General features: G+C 44.4%; 1 protein-coding gene across 1 annotated transcript in view; it reads left to right on the top strand.

The window, feature by feature from the left end:
• LOC135904877 (syndecan-like) overlaps positions 1 to 19905 on the top strand; it is a 138583-nt gene that overhangs the window by 104449 nt on the left and 14229 nt on the right. Inside the window, exons 2-5 of the mRNA XM_065435865.1 lie at positions 2248 to 2307; positions 7408 to 7546; positions 9879 to 9970; positions 15246 to 15432. Of these exons, the coding sequence (XP_065291937.1) occupies positions 2248 to 2307; positions 7408 to 7546; positions 9879 to 9970; positions 15246 to 15432 (478 nt within the window). The remainder of the gene's footprint in view (positions 1 to 2247; positions 2308 to 7407; positions 7547 to 9878; positions 9971 to 15245; positions 15433 to 19905) is intronic.

The raw sequence follows: 19905 nt of genomic DNA, 5'->3' as shown, positions 1-19905 counted from the left end.
CTTATGTTGCGTCTGATGGATTAAGGCAGGTAGCATTGGAACTATCGACTCCAATTACATACCCAGATCGCACTTATTGTGCAGGCAATTCGTCTGTTTAAGCAACAAAATAAATCTCATCCTAATTAATACGGTGTCAAGTGACTGCGTATTCCCCGTTATCGGGGAGAAGCGGGCTTTTTGGTGTGGTTCACGATGGCTGGTCTTCTTCTGGGCAAGGGGGGAGGGGTCCGAGGACCTCTGCCGCGGTCGATGCTTTTTCTTCCCCTTTTTCTGAAGCGCAACTTGACTGGGTGGGTGGCGCTCACAATGCCGACGGCGGGGGAGAGCAGCTTGGCACTTCCCTCTTCATCCTCGTCCTCCCTGTTGTGTCGGCTACTGCGCGGCACACGTCAGCAGCCGGGTGAAGACACCGGGAGCCGTCGGGGCAGAAGTCGGCGTTGTTGCGGCTGTCGTCGCCGCCTCCTCGTATAGGTTCGTTCGACGCAGGGAGCCAGCAGCAGTTTTTGGGGCAGGAAGTGGCTCGATTACGCAGCGCGGACACGGGCCCCCGGTGTGAAAGAGTGCGAGCGAGGGCAGGACGATGAGGAAGAGGAGAGAGCCCGCGGCTATTGCCCTCGATCCCGACCGGCGCGGCGCTCTCCCACCAGCGGCTTTTCCGTGGGGCGAGTGAAGTTTGCGGGGGCATCGGACGGGCCAGCCTGCGCCTTCTGCTCCGCTTCTTTCTCGAACCCCCATTCCAGACCCTCGCCGTTCTTTGTTCCCCCTGCACCCATACTGCACTTCTCGTGCTTCCTGCACTTTTTTTGTATGTTTTTGTTCCGTCCGTCTTCCCTGGCTTGCGGACTTTACCCGGGTGTTCCTTCCTCCTCGCCCTTATTTTGCGCGGTTGTCCGTTTGCAGCTTTCACTTCCGGTATTTTGTCCATCTTTCCGTTTCTTCCTTAGTTGGCGCGGTTCTCCTGCACACCCTTGTTCATTTACGTCACTCTTCTTGCCGTTTCGGGTTTTTATTTTTTTTTCTCCTGTATTGTCATTTTTACTTACGTTTCCGCGACTTTACTTTCGTGCTTGCTTGCATAAGATCGCTTATTTAGCGTAGGTTTTTTTTCCGGCTGTTGACATTATTCACAAATATTTCGATGTACAATGTCGATACGGTGCACGTAAAGCTTGCTTCTGTTTCGCGATAAAAAAAAAAAATTACTAACGCGACTATCTTCACATTTTTCTCGCTATTCTGCTCTTCGAGCTCTCCTGCGAGCCGCTTTTACGGCGGAACCCGCCGACGACCACCGTCTTTTATTTGACCGGCACAGTCTTATTCCGGCGAAGTTAATGAAAAGCACTCGCCAGTTTCTCGCCTCGCAGCCTTCGAATAGCAAACTTGCTGATTCTTGTTCTCCTTCTGCGCGTAATCGTGCAAGAGAACCCACGTGAGCCGCGAGTCCCTAGTATTAGGTGCCCATATCCTTGAGCATAACGCTTCTGTGAACATTCACAATGCACGTGGCAAACGGTGTATGGCTGAAAGGCAAGAAAGAGGTGCGCGGGCTTCTTTTAATCTCTGCTCATTAAGGAGCATCAGAACGCCAATAATGACAAATATATATATATATATATATATATATATATAGATATATAGATATAGATATAGATAGATATAGATATAGATATAGATATAGATATACATAGATATACATAGATATATATTATAACCATTGTGTGCCGCAGTCAGTTCATATTGTGGTGTGCGTGCATGCAGGTGTGTGTGTGTGTTTACGTGCGCTATTGTATTCAATCATTTGAAACATGGTGCCTGTAGTATAAGGGCCTGTGTAACTGCATGGCACCACTGACATACTAAAAATTGGATGAAATACTGGAAATGGCCACATGCTCAATTTTTCGCGTGGCAATGCCACCGTGCAGTCTCGAAGGCCTTACCATGGGCCCTGTTTCAGCTTGCATTAAGTGCAACAGTATGTATTGAGTGTGTAGCTTTGTGGTGTGCTTCACCTGTGCTCAATTTTGGGAGTGTTCCGCAAAATATTTGCGATGTTTAATTCAAACAGGGCAAATCTCTTGTCGGCTTTCGTTAGTGTAGTGCATGATTAGTAAGCTCACCTGCAGTGTTGCTGCCGAATTGTGTTGTTTTGAGTTAACTTTTGCATAACCCAGAAATCATCACGTTTGTATGCAGATGTGTACACTTGTCTAAAACTTTCTTTATCTTGTTTGTTTGCAGGTGCAAAGCACAACAGAAAAGCATGGCGATAACGGCATGTTCTTCATTGATGATCCCCAGGTATTACCCCCTAACACCCTTGTACCTTATAACGTGGTTTGTGCATTTTGGATGTGACACCTTCCCACACGCCCTCCAGTCAACCACAGATATGGTCGATACACTTGATTTTAGCTGAAATCTCCAGTTCACCAAATATTTCAAATGTCCAAGAACTCCTCAGAAGCAATTTACTTTGCACACACATGCAGAGGGGTCCACTGTTAAAGGGAACTCTAGGGTGCAGAGCATCTGTAGAATTTCCTCTCCCAAGCGTGGTACTTATCGTTTGTAGGTCTGACTCCCTTCAACACACCCGTGCAGCACGCTGGCATTGCTTCCACAGCCAATTGAAGCTAGAATGCCAGCAAAGTTAGCTGCACATTTTAGTGTTTCATTTAACAGTGGACTGTACTGTGCATCCATTATGGTTGTCTGTAAGGCGTTTGTACTGGTTTCAAATCTCAGACCAAATGTTTTGGGAGGCATTTAAATATAATGAAACTCTTACAGAAGCAGTGCATATGAGATGCTTTTCATAAATGAGATTAGCGAAATTTTGCGTGGAATTCAATACACCCAGGTAGATTGCAGCAGATGCATATTAGTTGGTGGCTGATGTTACAGCAATATATGCACGGCCAATTAGTTATAGCATCTAAATGTGCAAATGACAAGTGGTTGTTTAGATAAAATCTTGCTAAAAATATACTGGATTTCTGCACCATTTGAAACAATAAAAGCATATCTGCACATCATTGCACTGAAATGATCTGAATACTGTTCTGGTAAAGGTTATTGGGATGGTAATGACGTTAGTTAACATAGCAAATGACCTGCTAATACCACTGTCTACACAGGTGCACCAGTCCAGTAAACGTTTGTGGTTGTTTGAGGGCAGTGTCATTACTTCTATGCATGTTGGGTTTTAAGGTCACATCCAAACTGATCTTTATTCATATGCTTTTTATGGTTTGTAAATTAACAACCCCACACCGTGTGCAACAAAAACAAACAAGTGAACATGCTGCTTTGGCTTTTCATTGCTCATAACACACTTAAAGGATAAATCGCAACACACAATGGAGACTCTCATTGTCACAACCTTTCTTTTTGTGTGTACTCTTAAAGCTGTCATACTGCATTTGCGCCAACTAGCCCTGGCTGAATATTACATGCTTTGACCCGAACCTGTGTGCATTGCATAAGTGCTTTATCGCTGCATTCAGTGTATTAATCCAGGCATGGTGTTCAGTGTTGCACTTGGGAGAACATTGTTGCAGAGAACATGTCCAATGGCTACGGAATTCTACTGCAGAAGATCATGGCAGAGCTGCATTGTAATGGGGCTAGAATGCAAAGCGCTCAGTTACTTTACGTTTAGGTACACATTTGTGAACTCCAGGTGGTCGATATTGTTCTGGAAGGCTGCACTAGTCATATAACCTGGATGTTGCAATGGGACATCACTAGAAAAGTCGTACCATGAACCGTTCCTATTTATGCAGACAACGAAATACAACCAAATTGTTACTTATATTTGTAGTATTGTTTATATATATATATAGTATAGTTATAATATAGCATTACAGCTGGCTAGCTGAATCTCGATGGACGCGACGGACTTGAACAGCTGAGTGCCTAACTCTACCTGGCTTGTCAATAAATGCCTTTCATGGGCATAACAGAGTGATGGAATGTGCTAGGTACAACGCAGTCTACCACGGAGTCTCAACACCTAGAACTTCACTGGAGCAGCCATCTTGCCAGTCGGTCTCTTGCCAACGACCTTCCCCATGGCTCAGGATGGAGGTGGACAAGTGCCAGCTCTAGTTGTACCTGCTCTAAGGTCAACGCAAGTTGGACCTTTGCAGCACGATATGGAACTGCACTCGTTCGCGGGAAAAGCGGGCAAAGATGTCGATGAATGGCTGACGCACTACGCAAGGATGAGCCACTGCAACTGTTGGGACTCTGTTACTCAGCTTGAATATGTTGTACTGTTTCTCAGCGAGACAGCACTAATGTGGCACAAAAACCACGAAGCCTCCCTAACAACATGAGAGCGCTTGGTTGAGGAAATTATCGAGCATTTTGACGACTCCTACACCAAGCGGAAACACGCGGAGCGAACACTAGCTCAAAGAGCTCAAGCTCCTGGAGAAACGTGTAGTACATCTCAAGCTGTGCAAAATAGTGAATTCACAGATGTCTGAGAAAGACAGTCAGACATCTTCTCAAAGGAATTGCAGGAGGGGTCTAAAATTTTTTTATAAGCAGGGGACACGTTCATTTCTTCTCGGATGTCGTACGTCACTGCTGTGTGTTTGAGACGTTGAAGACTCGTCCCATTGTGCCAAAATTTGGACACCTGGCAAACATGGCAACCGTTGCCAGCATAGATGAGAGCCCGTCCGCCAATCTTTTGTCTACTATATGGCAAACCCTGCATGCAGGTGCTTGCCTGCAACATCATGCAACAACCTTATGCTTATTCCCCCGCAACACACGGCATCTGCAGCACCCTGCAATTCGTGGCAATGGGCGGTATGTGTCGCGGACACCAACCCCAGAGGAGTGCCATGCCGACTGTTGTCATGTGTTGCAGATGTTAACCATAGAAGAGCTCCGTGATAATGTGAGGGCACATTTACACTTGAACACTGACTTGGAGAGCACCCTCTCCCCAGCAGGCTCAGCCACATCACTCTGCTACTGACCCCTCCCGTCTGAGAGCTTTGAGGAGCAGTTCATAGATGGTCATTTATGGGTCAAATTGCCAGGTTGCCAACTGTTCAAGACGCAAAGCCCTTGAACTGCTGAACTCCTATTGAGATTCAGCTAGCCAGCTGCACATTGTCTTACTCCTTCACCTGTCTTGGCTGCCCCACATACTGTGAAGGTGTAAACCCATTAAGGCGTAAACCCATTCACTCCCCTTCCCTCTTCCCCAGCGCAGAGTAGCAGACTAGAGCGCACTAGCTCAGGTCGACCTCTCTGTCTTCCCTATCAATAAATTCTGTTCATTCAGCACATGTCACAATATTTTGTTAAGTAACAAAATTTATCCTAATTGGAATACTCAAGAATTAGTTTTGGATGTGCAAGTTGGATACCCAGATTTCTGTTCTCTTCATAAAATTGGGGGAAAGTACTGAGGTTGCTAAAGGGATTTATATCCATTACGTACATACTATGCAAGTTAAGCTTCACACCCTGGTCAGACAGCCTTTACGCAAAGAGCAGGTTGCAATAAACCTTTCATAGTTGCTGTGTCTTTAAAAGATGCCTAAAGGGACTAAATAGGTGTGGTGTCAATGGCTGCATATGGTTAGAAGACAGCTACACCTTGTATCGTTCGCAACAGGAACTAAATATGCTGCAGAGGAACGCGCATGGGGAGCTCTACCAGGAAAAAGCTTTGCCTTAATGATTTGCCTTAGCATTTCTGGAAGCTGGAAGCTTTGCCTTAACATTTCTGGAAGCCGTGGAGGCTTCCAGAAATGTCTCGAACTTAAATTGCATTGCTGATTAGGTTGATATAAATTAACTTGTGATAAGGCTTTTGGTGCTTTCTCGACAGCTGCCTCCGTCAGTCCACATACAGCACTTACTGCAGCAATAAATTTGTGTCAAGGTAATCTCGAGCGCCTTAACTGTTAAGGCAGAATGGTAGGATAGTTGATCGCTTGAACTTTGACACTTTACTAGTACTACTGAAAAAACAAAAGATGAGTGACACGAGGTCTGTGTCAACTTCCTTGGTAAAATGCCTAGAATCTATCATTTCTTTGCAGCACACAAGAATAACATGAAGCTGCAAAGCTGAAAATTGAAAATAACGATTGTTAAGTCCTCGGCTTGAATGGTTTGGCTTAAATGGGATGTGTGGAAATAAAGTTGTTATAGTGTTTTTCTTCTCTTTCGTTCTTCTTTTTTTCTTTATTTTTTGTGCATTGCATTCACTTAGCTTTAATAACTGATGCTGTTGTTACCGTTAATCACTAAGCGGCTTCCCATTCTCCTTGAGACGCAGCTGCGTGAACTCCCCCTTATTAGTTCTAGCAATGAAGGTGTAAGCTAGTGCTGATGTGTACAGACACATTTAGGCACTGGTTGTAGTTCTGTTGACATATTTGTATACTGCTTCAGCTAATATTCATCAGGAGCTGTATAGTTGCAGTGGCTATTACATTTAGTGGTTGGTGTAAATGTGCTATCTGTAACATTTGTCCTGAGTGTATCTTTGCACATTTTCTTTATCAAAGAGGTTTGCTACACAAGAACACTTCTAGCTCAAGATGGTGTTGATTACTCACACTATTTCGCTGCCAGTACACATTGCTACGGTTGGATCCATCCTCAGATGTCTTCATTGCTAACGCTCGCGCATGGCAATCGCAGCTATGGAGTGTAAAGTGTGATAAATAAGTAGGTATTAAACTTCCTGGCTTATTAGATGTGTTTATGTAGATGCTGTGTGCACTTGTACCAGTTCTTCGGGCCATGTAAACCCAATGTCACTTCGTGTGTGTGTGCATTGCTGCATGGCACAGTGCAAGCGCATATATTCACATGCAGGTATGCCGAAATGTCCACTTCTTAAATCTTAAGTTATTTAACAAGCTGAATATTGTTAACAAAGTAGTTGAATAGTCAAGCTAAAAGTTTAGTTAACAGCTTAACATTTAACTTGCGTTTAACAACTAATGTGAGATCTTTCTGGTTTGGGGAAACAAAGCGATTTGTGCCTGCCTCCCCTGTTGCATAGGCGGTGTAATCACTTGGCTTCTCTATTTCGTTTTCAAAGGGGGCCATCAGGTGTACAAGTACACTTGGGAAGGCATTTACGTTGCAATTTCATAGCTTTTCAACTTGCCAATTGTGCTCATTCCTAATGAACATCACTCTTGACTCTCTTTGATTGCTAAAGTTTTATGTGCTATAAGATGTGTTGAAGTTATATGTGCGTACCACATTGCATTTGCTGATTGTTTACTGTTAATTTACATTGAGCTGAGCCTGATCTGCTTATGACTTCCGTCACGAGGCTGGTACTTCATCACATGGTTGCATAAAATTTTCTTTGTTATGCAATCAAACTTGCCCTCCATTATGCAGAGTGACCAGGCTGTGGAAGGCAGTGCAGATTTTGAAGACACGGACTCGTCCTCTGGGATAGGAGACGATGAAGATGCTGAGGGCTCTGGGGATGAACATCTGTCTGAGGAAGAAATGGGCTCTGGGACAGTAGGTCCAGGTGAGTGTGGTGAAAATATTGCAGTTGCTTTCATGAAGTGTTGTCAGACATTTGAACCATTCCGGGGCATGATGTCTTCAGAGCAGGTGTCAGAATTCTTATTGGGACTTGAAAGTTCAAAAACTGCCATTGTGGCAGCTTTCACACAACTGATACTGCTCGTGGCTCCGTAAATGATAGAGAATCGGGTAGTGTCATCGTGATACTAGAGGGCACTAGCTAGGTTCAGACCAGTGTCCTGTAGTAATTACTCGCGGGAACTCTAGCGCTGCAATCGTTCAGCCATCGTGTGAATGATGGTTAGTACATGGATTTATCTGATCTTTGTGCATGTGGCTTGAGACGTTCTTGTGGCTTTGTTTATTACACTGAATCTGCCATCATTGGCTTAAATTTCAAAGTAAACTATTCTTTTTTTTAAATGCAAAAGACAATAAGACTGTGAAATGCACAATCGCTGCCACTTGCAGCAGTTCTGCATGTCTATGTGGCCATATCATAATCGTTTCACTACCTGGCTTCTGTGCCACACTGAACAGGTTCTGTGTTCAAATCCTGCTCTCGAACAGTTTCATGAATGTTTATGCAATTCTTCATAACGCAGTGCTCTCTTGAAAATCGTGAGTTTGTAAAGTTAAAAAGCCGTATGAAACCAAAAGGACGAAGTTGAGGCTAATTTATGTACTACCCATCATTCCCGTACTGGCTGAACCGCTCTGCTTGCATCTCCCATAGATGGTAGCGCCGCAGTTTCCTCTAGTAATTGTATGAAACTTCAAGGCTGACCATACATGAGGAATAAATGCACATAAACTGCTAGAGCCAGGCCAACCCAGGTGCGTAGCATTGCAAGTGGTTATGCCGAGTTTAACTGCACGAATATTGCTCTTGTCCTCAACATTCTGCATGTATCTTCGCTCGGCAAGTGAAGGAAGCAAGTTGCTTGCTTGCCTTTTTTCTTTTCAATTCTTTCTTTTCTTTTCCCTTGCAGTTAGAATGCCACTACTGTGAAATGTGTACTACACAATTGAACTGTAGGCATATCCTTCTGGATGTGCCTTCCTAAAATCGACTGAGTGCTGTATGGAGAGTTCCTTGCAAGTGAACTGCAGAGAAATTTCACTTTAGACAAATTGGTTATAAATGAATAGTATGTGTGATCAGACGATTGAGTCTTCACCAAAATTGTGCTAATTTTCTTGTTCACACCTTTAAATATTACTTAAGTAGACGATGTGGGTGTATGACGATAAGAGGACATATCGCAAATTACAGAATGCTCCCTGCAAGATTTCCAATACTACATGACCACTGCCAGGTCTCCGAGGTTCACTTCCAGTTGCTGATCATTTTTCTTGACGTTCCAGTTCTGCATTATTTCTTGCATAATGTTGGCTTTTCTTCTATGTGAAAAAAGAAATCTGTTCTCTTAATCTTTCTGTGAGTCATCCATTGTTATTTCACGTGTAAATTTTCGCAAGCAGTCTGTACTAACTCTACTGTCCTTAACTAGCCTCCTTACACAGCCCATAATTTCATTGCACTCGGCTTTCAAAGGAGTGCTGACGTATTATTTGCTGTTGTAAAACCTCTACCACACTGCTCTCACAGGTTTTGTAGTCTTGGCGAGTATCAAGGCTGAAAATCATCGGATATTTCGTACTGAAGTTGGTCTCTAAATGCCGGAGCAGGTGTTGTGGCATCATTACGATGTCGACACAGAAAAATTTGCTGGTGTCGTGCAACAGTAAGGCTAGATTGCTGCACGTCTCTTCAGGCTGCGCCCTCATGTGGCAGCTGCAGCAGTCGAACAGGGCGATTATATGTCGTCGTGCAACCACCACTTGGGTATTGAAACAAGCTGGTTCTTCGAAACTGCTGTTACAGAAAATTTGTAGCATTCAGAAACTTGCCAGTATATTTAAAGGGTTGAGTGTCTTAGCCCTCATTCGACAAGAAAAATGAGGACGTGTAAATGTCACTTCAGTACTCCTTTTAATGTTCGTTACGTTTCAGCACATATGTTTCACCGCACGAGCCGATGCTGCCACATACCTGTGCGCCCATGCAATTTGCTTTAGCGAACAGCAGGACATTATGTAGTGTTGTTGAAACTTGAGCACCTCGTTAAAAACTTGCCTCTATGACATAAGAGGCACCTGCTTTGATGGATGGGTCTTTGTTGAGTCTCAGACTTCAGTGACAGCTCTCCCAGCAGCTGTCGGCAGGATATCTGGATGGATTACTGTCTGCTGCATTGCCCGTAGTTGGCCATTGTTCTTGCTTGATTGAGCTTGCCTTGCCTCGGAGCTCATGTTGCCCTTGTTTGCAGTGTTTGTCACACCCAAAGTCACGGTGGTCACGGACACGAAACACGCTCCCAAATACGAAGCCAAGCCAAAGGGCACCTCTCACAGTCCTGAGGTGAGTTCATAAGCATGCAGGTTACAGCTTTGTTAAACAACGTGCCCCGTCCATATTTTTTTCTTGTGCCTTATAACTGATCTGTTTTGTTTAAATCATCATAATTAACGGCATGAAATCTGATCACATTGGAGGGAATTCAAATAGTGAGATATTGAAATAGTCTCATTGTATATTGAATATTTACTCGCTTATAATCAGTGATGTGTGAAGTATGTGCAGATTACGTTTCATTTACATATCTTTTACATTTACATATCTGATGCATTCATGTAATGCCATTCTCAATTGGACTAATTGTTGAGAAGTTTGTAAATAAGAAAGACCTGCTACCAGTATCTGGTGCACCATGGCAATAGCATCAATGAAACAAGATGAACAAATCAGATGCACGCAGTGCATCACACATTTTAGAGATGTCAACATACTTAGACTGGGGCCCTATAATGTAAAACTATTCCAATATGTTTTTATTCCCATCTCCTGATGTCAAATTTGCGTAACCGACGACGCAAGCACCGGGCAATCATCCACAGGGTTGTCTGAACAGACCAATCAAACGCTCTCCTCGTTCATTGGCCACTTTTGTTTGCTTCAAAAACGAATAACATTGCCTACACTGAGCGGCTTATCTTATCTAATTGGCTAAGAGGCGAGGAGCACGCTCAAGTAGAGAGGGATTGGATGGGGCCGAGCCACCGCACTGAAAATCGATTGAAGGAAGAAGAGCGTGGTGCCGGCATCTGCGATTGGTCCGCTTTCCCTTACTTGGCTTGCAGTGGCTGGTCGAAAATCGCGGCGGCATGCAATGGAAGCTTAAGAATGACGCTAAAACAGATCCGCAGCAAAGAGGTTACAGAAAGAGGTCGTAAATGTGCCGAAAGTGCTAGAAAACGTTACACGGCCACGCAAAAAGTTTCATTATACGCAAATTAACCCATGCTCTCCGGCTGATGCGAGTAGCAAGTGCCTCAGCGATTGGCAGCAGCCATCTTTTATTCCTTTAGGAACGGGGCAGCATGCGGCCATTTAGAAGAAAATTCAGTTTTTTTCTGCATATTAATGCATCTTTAATGCGTACAAGTCACTTTGACGCGAGTTTTTTCAGTGACGTCGTGTGACAGGCAGGTGAAGTGGGTGCAGCCCGAAAACTTTTGACCAATAGCTGGGGTCTAATAGTGAAAAGGTGTCGAGTCAGAAGTAACTATTTTTCTTTTGTTAAGTCAAATCATGCATAATCAGTGTTTTCACGTCGTATCAGATGAGGAGCTATCGCGGTTTTTGAGGCGTCGTGTGACAGGCAGGTAAACTGGGGGTGGTCCAAAAGTTTTTGACCAATCGCGGAGGTCTGATTACACAATCGGAATAGAAAAGTTTGGAATAGTTATGTGTTAGTGTCCCTGGTTAAATAATAGCTTGCTTTCCGTAAATCAAGGTGACATTCATATAAGCTCCCTAAAAGCGAGGCATTTTCATTAAATGACTAATTTCTTGAGCAGAATTTACCTGCCGCTTCATTTTGCTCAGGATTTGGTGCTTCCACAAACCAACCGCTGCTTTCCGGCAGCAGAATCATTAGGGACATATGCCACTTGATCTGACATCTCTGAAGACTTCATTATCTGTTATATTGAGGAGGCTCTACTGTATTTGTTACTGCTCAGTTATAATAAACATGTATATATTGAGCTATCAGATATAACCCAGTTACATTATATGTTCCTCGTCAGTACTATTGGTGTGTAAAGAATGTGTTCGCCACATGAATATGGGATAACGCGAAGGTACTACTTTTGAGTTAAAGGTGATGTCCTGTAACAAGGTTCTACTGCTGAGTGTCCAATGAGTCCTCGAATCATATATATTGCTAGGACTATTGATTTACTTTTGAAATTCTAAATGTTTGCTTACCTCTAATGAAGATGTACATGCAAGAACCAATGAACTCCATGGTTTGTTCTCATGTCATTGTATCATGTTTATGAGAAAAATGTAATAGTGCTGCAATGGAGGAACAATGCAGAACTTTAAGCACAAATTATCTAGTCGAAATTGGATTTTGTAAATACTGTACTTAAGCGTTGTTACTTACTCAATTGCTTGCCAGTTGGCTGCAGTAAAGGTTGGGGTCTACTTCTTCGTGACATCAGGCCACAATTATGGCCTTTTGCAAGGGAGGAAATTAACTTGTGCTCGGGAGTCTGTTGCACACAGAGGGCATCCTTATTACGAATCATTTGAAATGATTGGGTATGGTTGTATGGTTTCATTGCTTTCGTGAAACATTATGTAGACTACACTTGCTGTGGAAATCTGCTGAAGCAAAGCTTCCTTTCATGTTTGCAAGGAACACTGTTCTTGTTTAATGACAGTATGCCAGTAAAAAAAAAAAAACGCAAATGAAGTTGGGCATGCTTTAACTCCAAAACTCTTCGCTCAACATAGACCGGTGGCACTCCAATACTGCATACATGTTTGACACTCTATAGCGCACACTGAACTGAAGTAGGCTTGCTCGAAGTGTTTATCAAGTGCTTTTGCTCTCGTAAATGACACCGTTCTGTTGTGCTGCTGTCTCATCACAGCATATTGACCACGCCTGGCTTTGCGTTTAAAAGCAAGTACACATTTGCATTACAACCAACTCGTCTGTCGGTGCTTGCTAAGCCTGCTTTGTTTCGTGTTTCTGGGCAAAACTGTGAGAGATCCTTGGGGCTCATTGCCGCTATTTGATGCCGTTTTACCTCGTGTTTAAGAGCCTGACTGCAGTTGAATTCTAAACCACTGTGCTGAACGAAGTTTGCCAGACAATAAGCACTGCCGCATTATCTGTAAAGATGGTTTCAACTCTGACACTTCGTGACCCATTGCACAAGACAGCAGCCAAAAGTGAAGGGGAAAGGTAGAAGGAGCTTTGTTTTAAGAACAACTCTCCCTCATCTGCCAGCTTAGATGCCACCAGTTAACATGTTGGTAAAACAGCGGCATGGGGAATGTTTTGCGGACTGACAGTTAATTGTCAGAACGCGCAACACTTCTAAAAAATGCTGCCAATGCTGGATAACACAAATGCACCCTGGTTGCGTACAAAAGTTTTTGTGTGTTGAAGTTCGCAACTTTTTGACGGCCAGGCTTTGTGGCACACATTGTGTGTACTGGTGTGGACTGTACCGTGTTCGTCGGCCTTAACCATGTCAACATTGCCTGCGCTCGAATCTGTGGCACTGAGCAGCCACATCGTCACTGCAGTGGACATACAAGTTTCCAGGCATTGTAAAACAGTGCTGATATTGTACCATGACAGTGATACCCATGCGGAGCCATCATTTTACATGTCTTTTCTTGTAATTTTCGCTGTTAAACTTGGCCAGTTTAATTACTACGCAAACTTCATCCAGTTGGGTAGGCCAGCTCTGCTTGGTGCAATTAAGCGGTGTGTAATTGGCGAGAATATGCGCCTGTGCACAGATAGACTGTTGTCATCTGCTTAGCTGTTCTTTGCAGCCGTGTGTCGGGTCGAGTTCAGCACTGGTTGACCCTTTCTGAGTCATTGCAATTGCTGCTGCCATCTCAGCCTCGAGTATTCAGTGTCTGAATCTGCAACTTTTTTTTAGTTGTCTTGCTTTTAATTTTTGGCATGTGGGGCATGTGAGCTTACCTTTCCTTGGCTAGCCCGGCCATGGCTGCGCTTGGCTGTCGGCTCGGCTGAGTGCTCACGCAGCCTACATTCGCCTTGTGCTGCTGATGTGAAGATATCGTTGGCACGGCATGAAACCATATCTTTGGTCACTGACTCAATTTCAGCAGAATTAAATTTTTAAAATTTTTTATGATTGCCTGACAATTCGGGCAGTTTTACTGCCCCTTACATGCAAGAAAAATCTGTCGAGAACTTTACTCATTCACATGATGGGTCGAAATTGAATGTATAATGAAATTTCAATACCATAACAAAGTGCCGAATTTAGACTTCGTTATATCAAAGTTTAGCTGTAATATGCATAGTAGTTATCCTGCAGAATGCATTGCAGATGTAAGGAAATTGTGTAGTGAAATGCATGGAGTGAGACTTTTGCGATGGCACATTTGCATTGCCTGCCAAGTACGAAACTGAGCTGTAAGCACCGGGGACAGCAGCAGTCCAACAGCCTTGCAGGCGGCACGAGCATAGTGTCTGCAAACATATTTTCATTGGTTTCACAGCTGCTCTCCTTCACACAGCACTGATGGACTTGTCTATACCTGCCATGGTGGCGTAGTGGCTTCTGAATTGCACTGCTAAGCCAGAGGGCGCGGGATCAAAGCCCAGTCGCTGCAGCCACATTTCGATGGGGGCAAAATGCAATATCGCCAGTGTACTGTGCATCGGGTGCACATTAAGGAGCCCCAGGTGGTCAAAATTAACCTGGTTAACCCCACTATGGCGTGCCTTATAATCGTACTGTGGCTCTGGCATGTAAAACCACAGAATTTAGCCAACGTTTCGCTTGCTGATGTCTGCACAAGACAACTTCCTTTAATACCATTGCACGAACATCGAACTCGTCCTGCCTTTTACCTACCACGATGGCTCACTGGCTATGGCCTTTGGCCTTGCATATTGTCAAGAGTTCAATTGCCGGCTGCGGCGGCAGCATTTATATGGGAGAAAATTCAAGAATGCTCGTGTCGTGGTCACTGTGCGCTCTCAGTGGTTACATTAAGGATCCAGAGGCAATTAAAATTAAATAGTCCAGAGCCTTCTGTTACAACACTTATGTTTATCTCATTAATCCCAATTTTAAGCACAATTTCTTAATGCACCAGCAAAGAGTGCACAGCAGCTCCTTGGGTTTGCATGAGGTCCTAGTTTTGTCAATGAAATCTGAGGTGGTGTCATCCCAAACCACTAATGCATTGGGTCAGTCAGCTATGTCAGCTATGGTGTTGCACTTCTGAGGTCAAGGTTACAAGCACCATCCTGGCTGCTGCGGTTGCATTTCGATCAGGCCGAAATCCAAAAATGCTTGTACACTTATTTTGGTGCACATTAGAGTCCCTGTGTTCAATTTCTCAAGAGCTCCCATTGCGGCATGCCTCGTAATCAGATCGTATTTTTGACACACGCAAAACCCCAGAATGCTTCCCTTAAGAAAGCCTACTGTGTTCGTAATCATGAAGTTATGACTGTGAAAACTACTATTTTGCTAGCATCATCCTGGTACATATGCACAGCAACTATGCATTGTTAACTTTCTAATGGCACTGTCCGCCCACTGCTTGTCTTGCTTCACAGGAAGGAAACGAGATTCCAGAGTTGTCCGGTCCGGTGACATCAACCAAGGGCCCTAGCATCAATGTGGCACACGGTCCCCCAAGCAGTGGCCATGACGACGACAATCGGCAAAGCAACAATATACCCTTGGGGCGCAAGCAGGACAACCGACCGTCCTCCTTTTTTGCTCAGCCTGGCATTTTGGCAGGTGGGTGGCTCGCATGGCATGCCTATGTAGACAGGCTACTCTGGGACTACTACTGTGACATTTTAGTGACTGTGAAGAACCAGATAGTACCGGAACTATGAGCCAAGAAAACTAACTTTTCGTTGGGCAAACTTGTGCCCAGAAGACAAGCGACATTCAAAGCGCAATAATAGTTGCAAGTGTAGTCATTGAGAATCTGATCTACAGACGAAGGGCAGTGGCCATTTATACATGACTCTTCATAGATTCCACCATAACGTTCGTAATTATTCATTCCAGCATAACCTCTGAATGTACACCAGCATTTGCCTTGCACATGACACCTGATTAGACGAATTCTTTTGCTGCGGAACATTCCGGAAAGTTTGTTTGGACACATGTAAATGCCTCAAAAATAACTTGGCACAAGTGTATTACCTTCCAGAAATGTATTACCGAAATTTTGCTAGAAAGACCTAGTATGAGTTTACATACTTAAGTGCGATATTTACCTTTCTCGTTTGCCCTCAACGTGGAATAAAGGAGCGCCAGTGGCTGTTGAGTAGGTTGAGTGCCGACGCTCTGCCTATGGTGTTATATTGAGAAAGCCGTCACAGCACCCTTTGGTGGCCACGGTATTAACACTGAAGGCAACTGTAAATGCACGGCAGGGCTGGAGCGCCTTTGCCATGCTACATGGTGCAGACTGGCTTTGTCCTGTATGGATAATAACCCAATTAAGATTTCGCACTTTGTAGCACTCAATACGTAGCATGTACGAGTAGCAGGGGTAAGACTCCTGCGTCAATTGCACCACTTCGACACAAACGCTGATGCCCGTGCCAAACTGCGTCGAACGCAGAAAATTTACTGAAATAGTGCCACAGTGCACCAGAACGGCTTCGGCATGTGTGCTCCAACAGTGGCCGTGAACAGCGAATGGATTCATTCTTCGAAGAAAAGTGCAGCCATTCACATTCCGCACACTGCGTGATGGTGCCTCCCACACAGTTTCTCGTAATTTTTGTGCTTGTAACACTGGACTTCTTGGCGCTTCCCACAAATGGCCGGTGTGCGCGTGGTCACTCCCGGCTGTCATTGCTGCTTTAGGAAAAGCCAGGGCGGCTGTGTTTAGCGGCGAGCTGCTTCCTGGCTGAGGCACATAACAATGAAAAGTAAACTGAGGGTGCTGGAAGTGAACTAGAGGCGTTTGTAACTATTTTTCCCTCGCGTCTAGTGCTTCATTATCTTGTTGCCACTGGGGTCTCTGGCTTTGCTCTTGCACTGTTGGCATGAATAGAAACGCGTACCATAACAAATGCCTTTGAGGTGCATTTACATTCAACAGATTTTTTTTATATGCCTGATAATTTGGACGCCTTCGCAGAGCCGCCACGTACCTCATGGAGTCAATGTATAAGAACGTCTGGAATTTTGAACACAGAACTTTCGGCTATTTGAGTTTCTCAACTTTTTCACCATGACTGCAGATCCGAAAGGCATTAATCGAAGCCATAATCGAATGTGAGAGAGGGTTGGAATAGATTGGAATAGCTTTACATTATACCTGCCCAGGGTCAATTTGAGCTCTCAGGGTCTGTGGTGACATATGGTGACCCCCACCCCCCCCCCCCCCCAAAATTGTTACCGCATCGACTGGACTGCATAATTTGAATATTTACCACTATCCTCATGAGTGTCAAATAATAGTTCAATCATAGTGCCACTGATGTTTTCAGCATTACAGGAAAGCATACGCCGTGCTGCCACTCGACCCATTCTTTCATATTCTAGTACGCTATAGCTACAAAGTGCACTTCTACTGCTCTGAATTCTGATTGAGTTGCATCAAGGTAAAACTATTATGTATAAATCGCTTTCAGTGAACCACAGTACTAGTACATAACTGGCTTCTCCGTAAGGTCTGCTGGTGAAGCACATTCCCAGTTACTTCACCCACACGGTTGAGAAGTTAAAGCAAAATGTATTTGTAAAAAATTGTGTTGTGAAAATTTTGGACTCGCTATTGCAGAATGCATGTTTTTGATTGCTGCCACTTGCAAAAAATTTAGACTCTATCGCCAAAATTTGCATGCACTAGACTGTTTAAGTATCGGGGTAATCTGCTTCAAGATTCAGCTTAAGACGTTGCTTAAGACAGTTGCGGTACAGCGCTCATGTTGGTTTGTTCCATGTTCTGTCGTGGTTTCGAAGTGTGCTGCCACAAAACATTTTGAAGCACGCCAGTCTGAATTTTGGTGGAATAATAGAATTTTATGTGTTCTAAATTGCTCCAAAATGAAATTTAGTCCGCTCCAAGCTGCTCCGAAATGCAATTTTGTCTGCTCCAAACTGCTCCAACACGTCACTTTCCTTGCTCCAAAAATTGCTCCAAAATGACTTTGGGCAGTCCCACCCCTGCAGTAGCAGCCGGGAGTGAGCACGCAGCGGTACACATCCCTTACAGATGCTTTGCAGCAGCCAGTTTGTGCAACTGAAATTGGGTGGCGCCACCAGCGCACCACATGTTTTGGACACCCCTGGCCTTGGACGCGAAAACCAAAGTATCATTGCTCCGTCGTGAAAGTGTAGCCAGCGGCGTCTGACAAGCGCTGTTTGCTAAATGCTGTATGCTGTCGGGCGACATCGTACAATATTCTGCACAATGCGGAGATTTAGAGGAAAACTTGTGCCGTGGTCGAATTGAAGAACTGCGACGGAGACATTGGAGAGATTTAGCTTGTCCGGTATTCGGGTAGACGCAGGCAGGCGGACAGGGCATTGGGGCAGAGGCGTAAACGTGCGTGGCCCCCCATGATGCAGCCACCTGGTGGTGCAGAGCTCGGACAAAAACGGCTAATATTGGAGCAACCAAGTTCATTTCGCCTTTGCTGCGGGTGTATATTTTTGGCAGCAACACGAATACGCCACTGCCGAAAATATACACCAGCAGCAAAGTAGAATACACTTCGCTACTGCAATATTCGCCGTTTTAGTCGGAGCTCTGCGCCACCAGGTGGCCGCACCATGCAGGTCACTCACGTTTGCACCTCTGCCCCAACACCCCGTCTGCCTGAGTTTACCGGGTTAGCGGACAAGCTGAAACTCTACATTAAGCGGCGTTACATGGCAGTGTGTGAAATGCACGCGCCGCTGATGCATCAAGACTGCCTGAGGCCGTTTCTGCGCGGGCTTCCCATCTCGTTCGATTGCCTTGACCGTGTATTCGTAGACAACTGAAATGGGAGAGAGAAATTTGTATGTACTGCAGTAATGAAAAAAATATATATATTAAGGGAAGCTGATTTTTACTTACTCCTCCAAACATCTGCAGACGTTTGAAACAACTAAAATAACACGATACAGTCTCATATTGAACTGATTGTTCGGATTTCTAAGTTATAGTATGAGGTTCAATAACTAATAAATTTTCATTGGATGACTAAGCTAGTGTTGCTGTTCTATGAAAAGCTTAAGAGCTTCAGAGGTGAACTCTCATTTATAAAATGCTTCAGTTACCGCCAAAGTTATGCCCCTGTCACGTGGGCACTTTTGATCGCGATCGAGCCTCGATCCGGCTCAGACTTTTCATTTTGATCGAAAATGATCGCTACTACAGTCCAATGATCAGGATCATGTTGTTTGGGCTGTAACACTTAAAGTGTAACTGAGTAAATCCGAAGTGAATAATAAACGTGCCTAATAAATAATAAAGGTAATTGCACAAAACCTTTTTCAGAAAAATAACTTTTTATTAATTATTTTAGCTAAAAGACGTGCCATGTCTGCTGATTCTGATCATCTGCAACTCTCAGAACTACATGTGTGGTGTTGACGCTGCAGACAGATCTGCAGAATTATATCTAAATAAAAGGCTTTTTTTTTTGTTCGTTAAAACAGCCGTCTTAAGGGATTATTGCTTAGGCTCTTTCTTTCTTGTCGTACCTCGATTGTGTCGGTCTCCTATCGCAATTGGGTAGTTATGTCGCAACACCCATTGGCAATCAACTGGATTCTGATCGAGGCTCCATCGCGATCGAAAGTGCCCGTGTGACAGGCTGTTTTATATGAAACAGCACCTGTTTGGGGGCATCCAGTTAGCATATCCAAAAAGCGCAATCTGGAGATCTGAAGCCAACTGTGTGAAGGTATTGCGTTCCCTCCGCACTGGTGAATCCTGCAGAGATCATTGCAGCAGTACTGAGGTAAACGCTTACCTTAACATATGTTGGAAGCTAAAATGCCAGTGAGGGAGATATCAACGCACAAGCAGACTAAATTTTTCACTTGGCCCCCAAGCATACACATTCCACGCCGTCAAGCAAAATGCGAGAGGCTGTGCAACCACTTCAAACAGATCCTGGCTTAAGTACACCACACCAGGTACAAAAGCAAAAACGGTAATTGACGAGTGAACTGACGGGAATGGTGCGCAAGAAGCCTTCACGAGCTTGAATCGCAAGTCGCAGGAGCGACACTCATGCACGATGATAG

This window comes from Dermacentor albipictus, chromosome 3, assembly GCF_038994185.2.
Source record: "Dermacentor albipictus isolate Rhodes 1998 colony chromosome 3, USDA_Dalb.pri_finalv2, whole genome shotgun sequence".
Classification (NCBI taxonomy): domain Eukaryota; kingdom Metazoa; phylum Arthropoda; class Arachnida; order Ixodida; family Ixodidae; genus Dermacentor; species Dermacentor albipictus.
The sequence above is the reverse complement of the archived record's forward strand: the minus strand, read 5'-3'. Positions and strand labels throughout refer to the sequence as shown.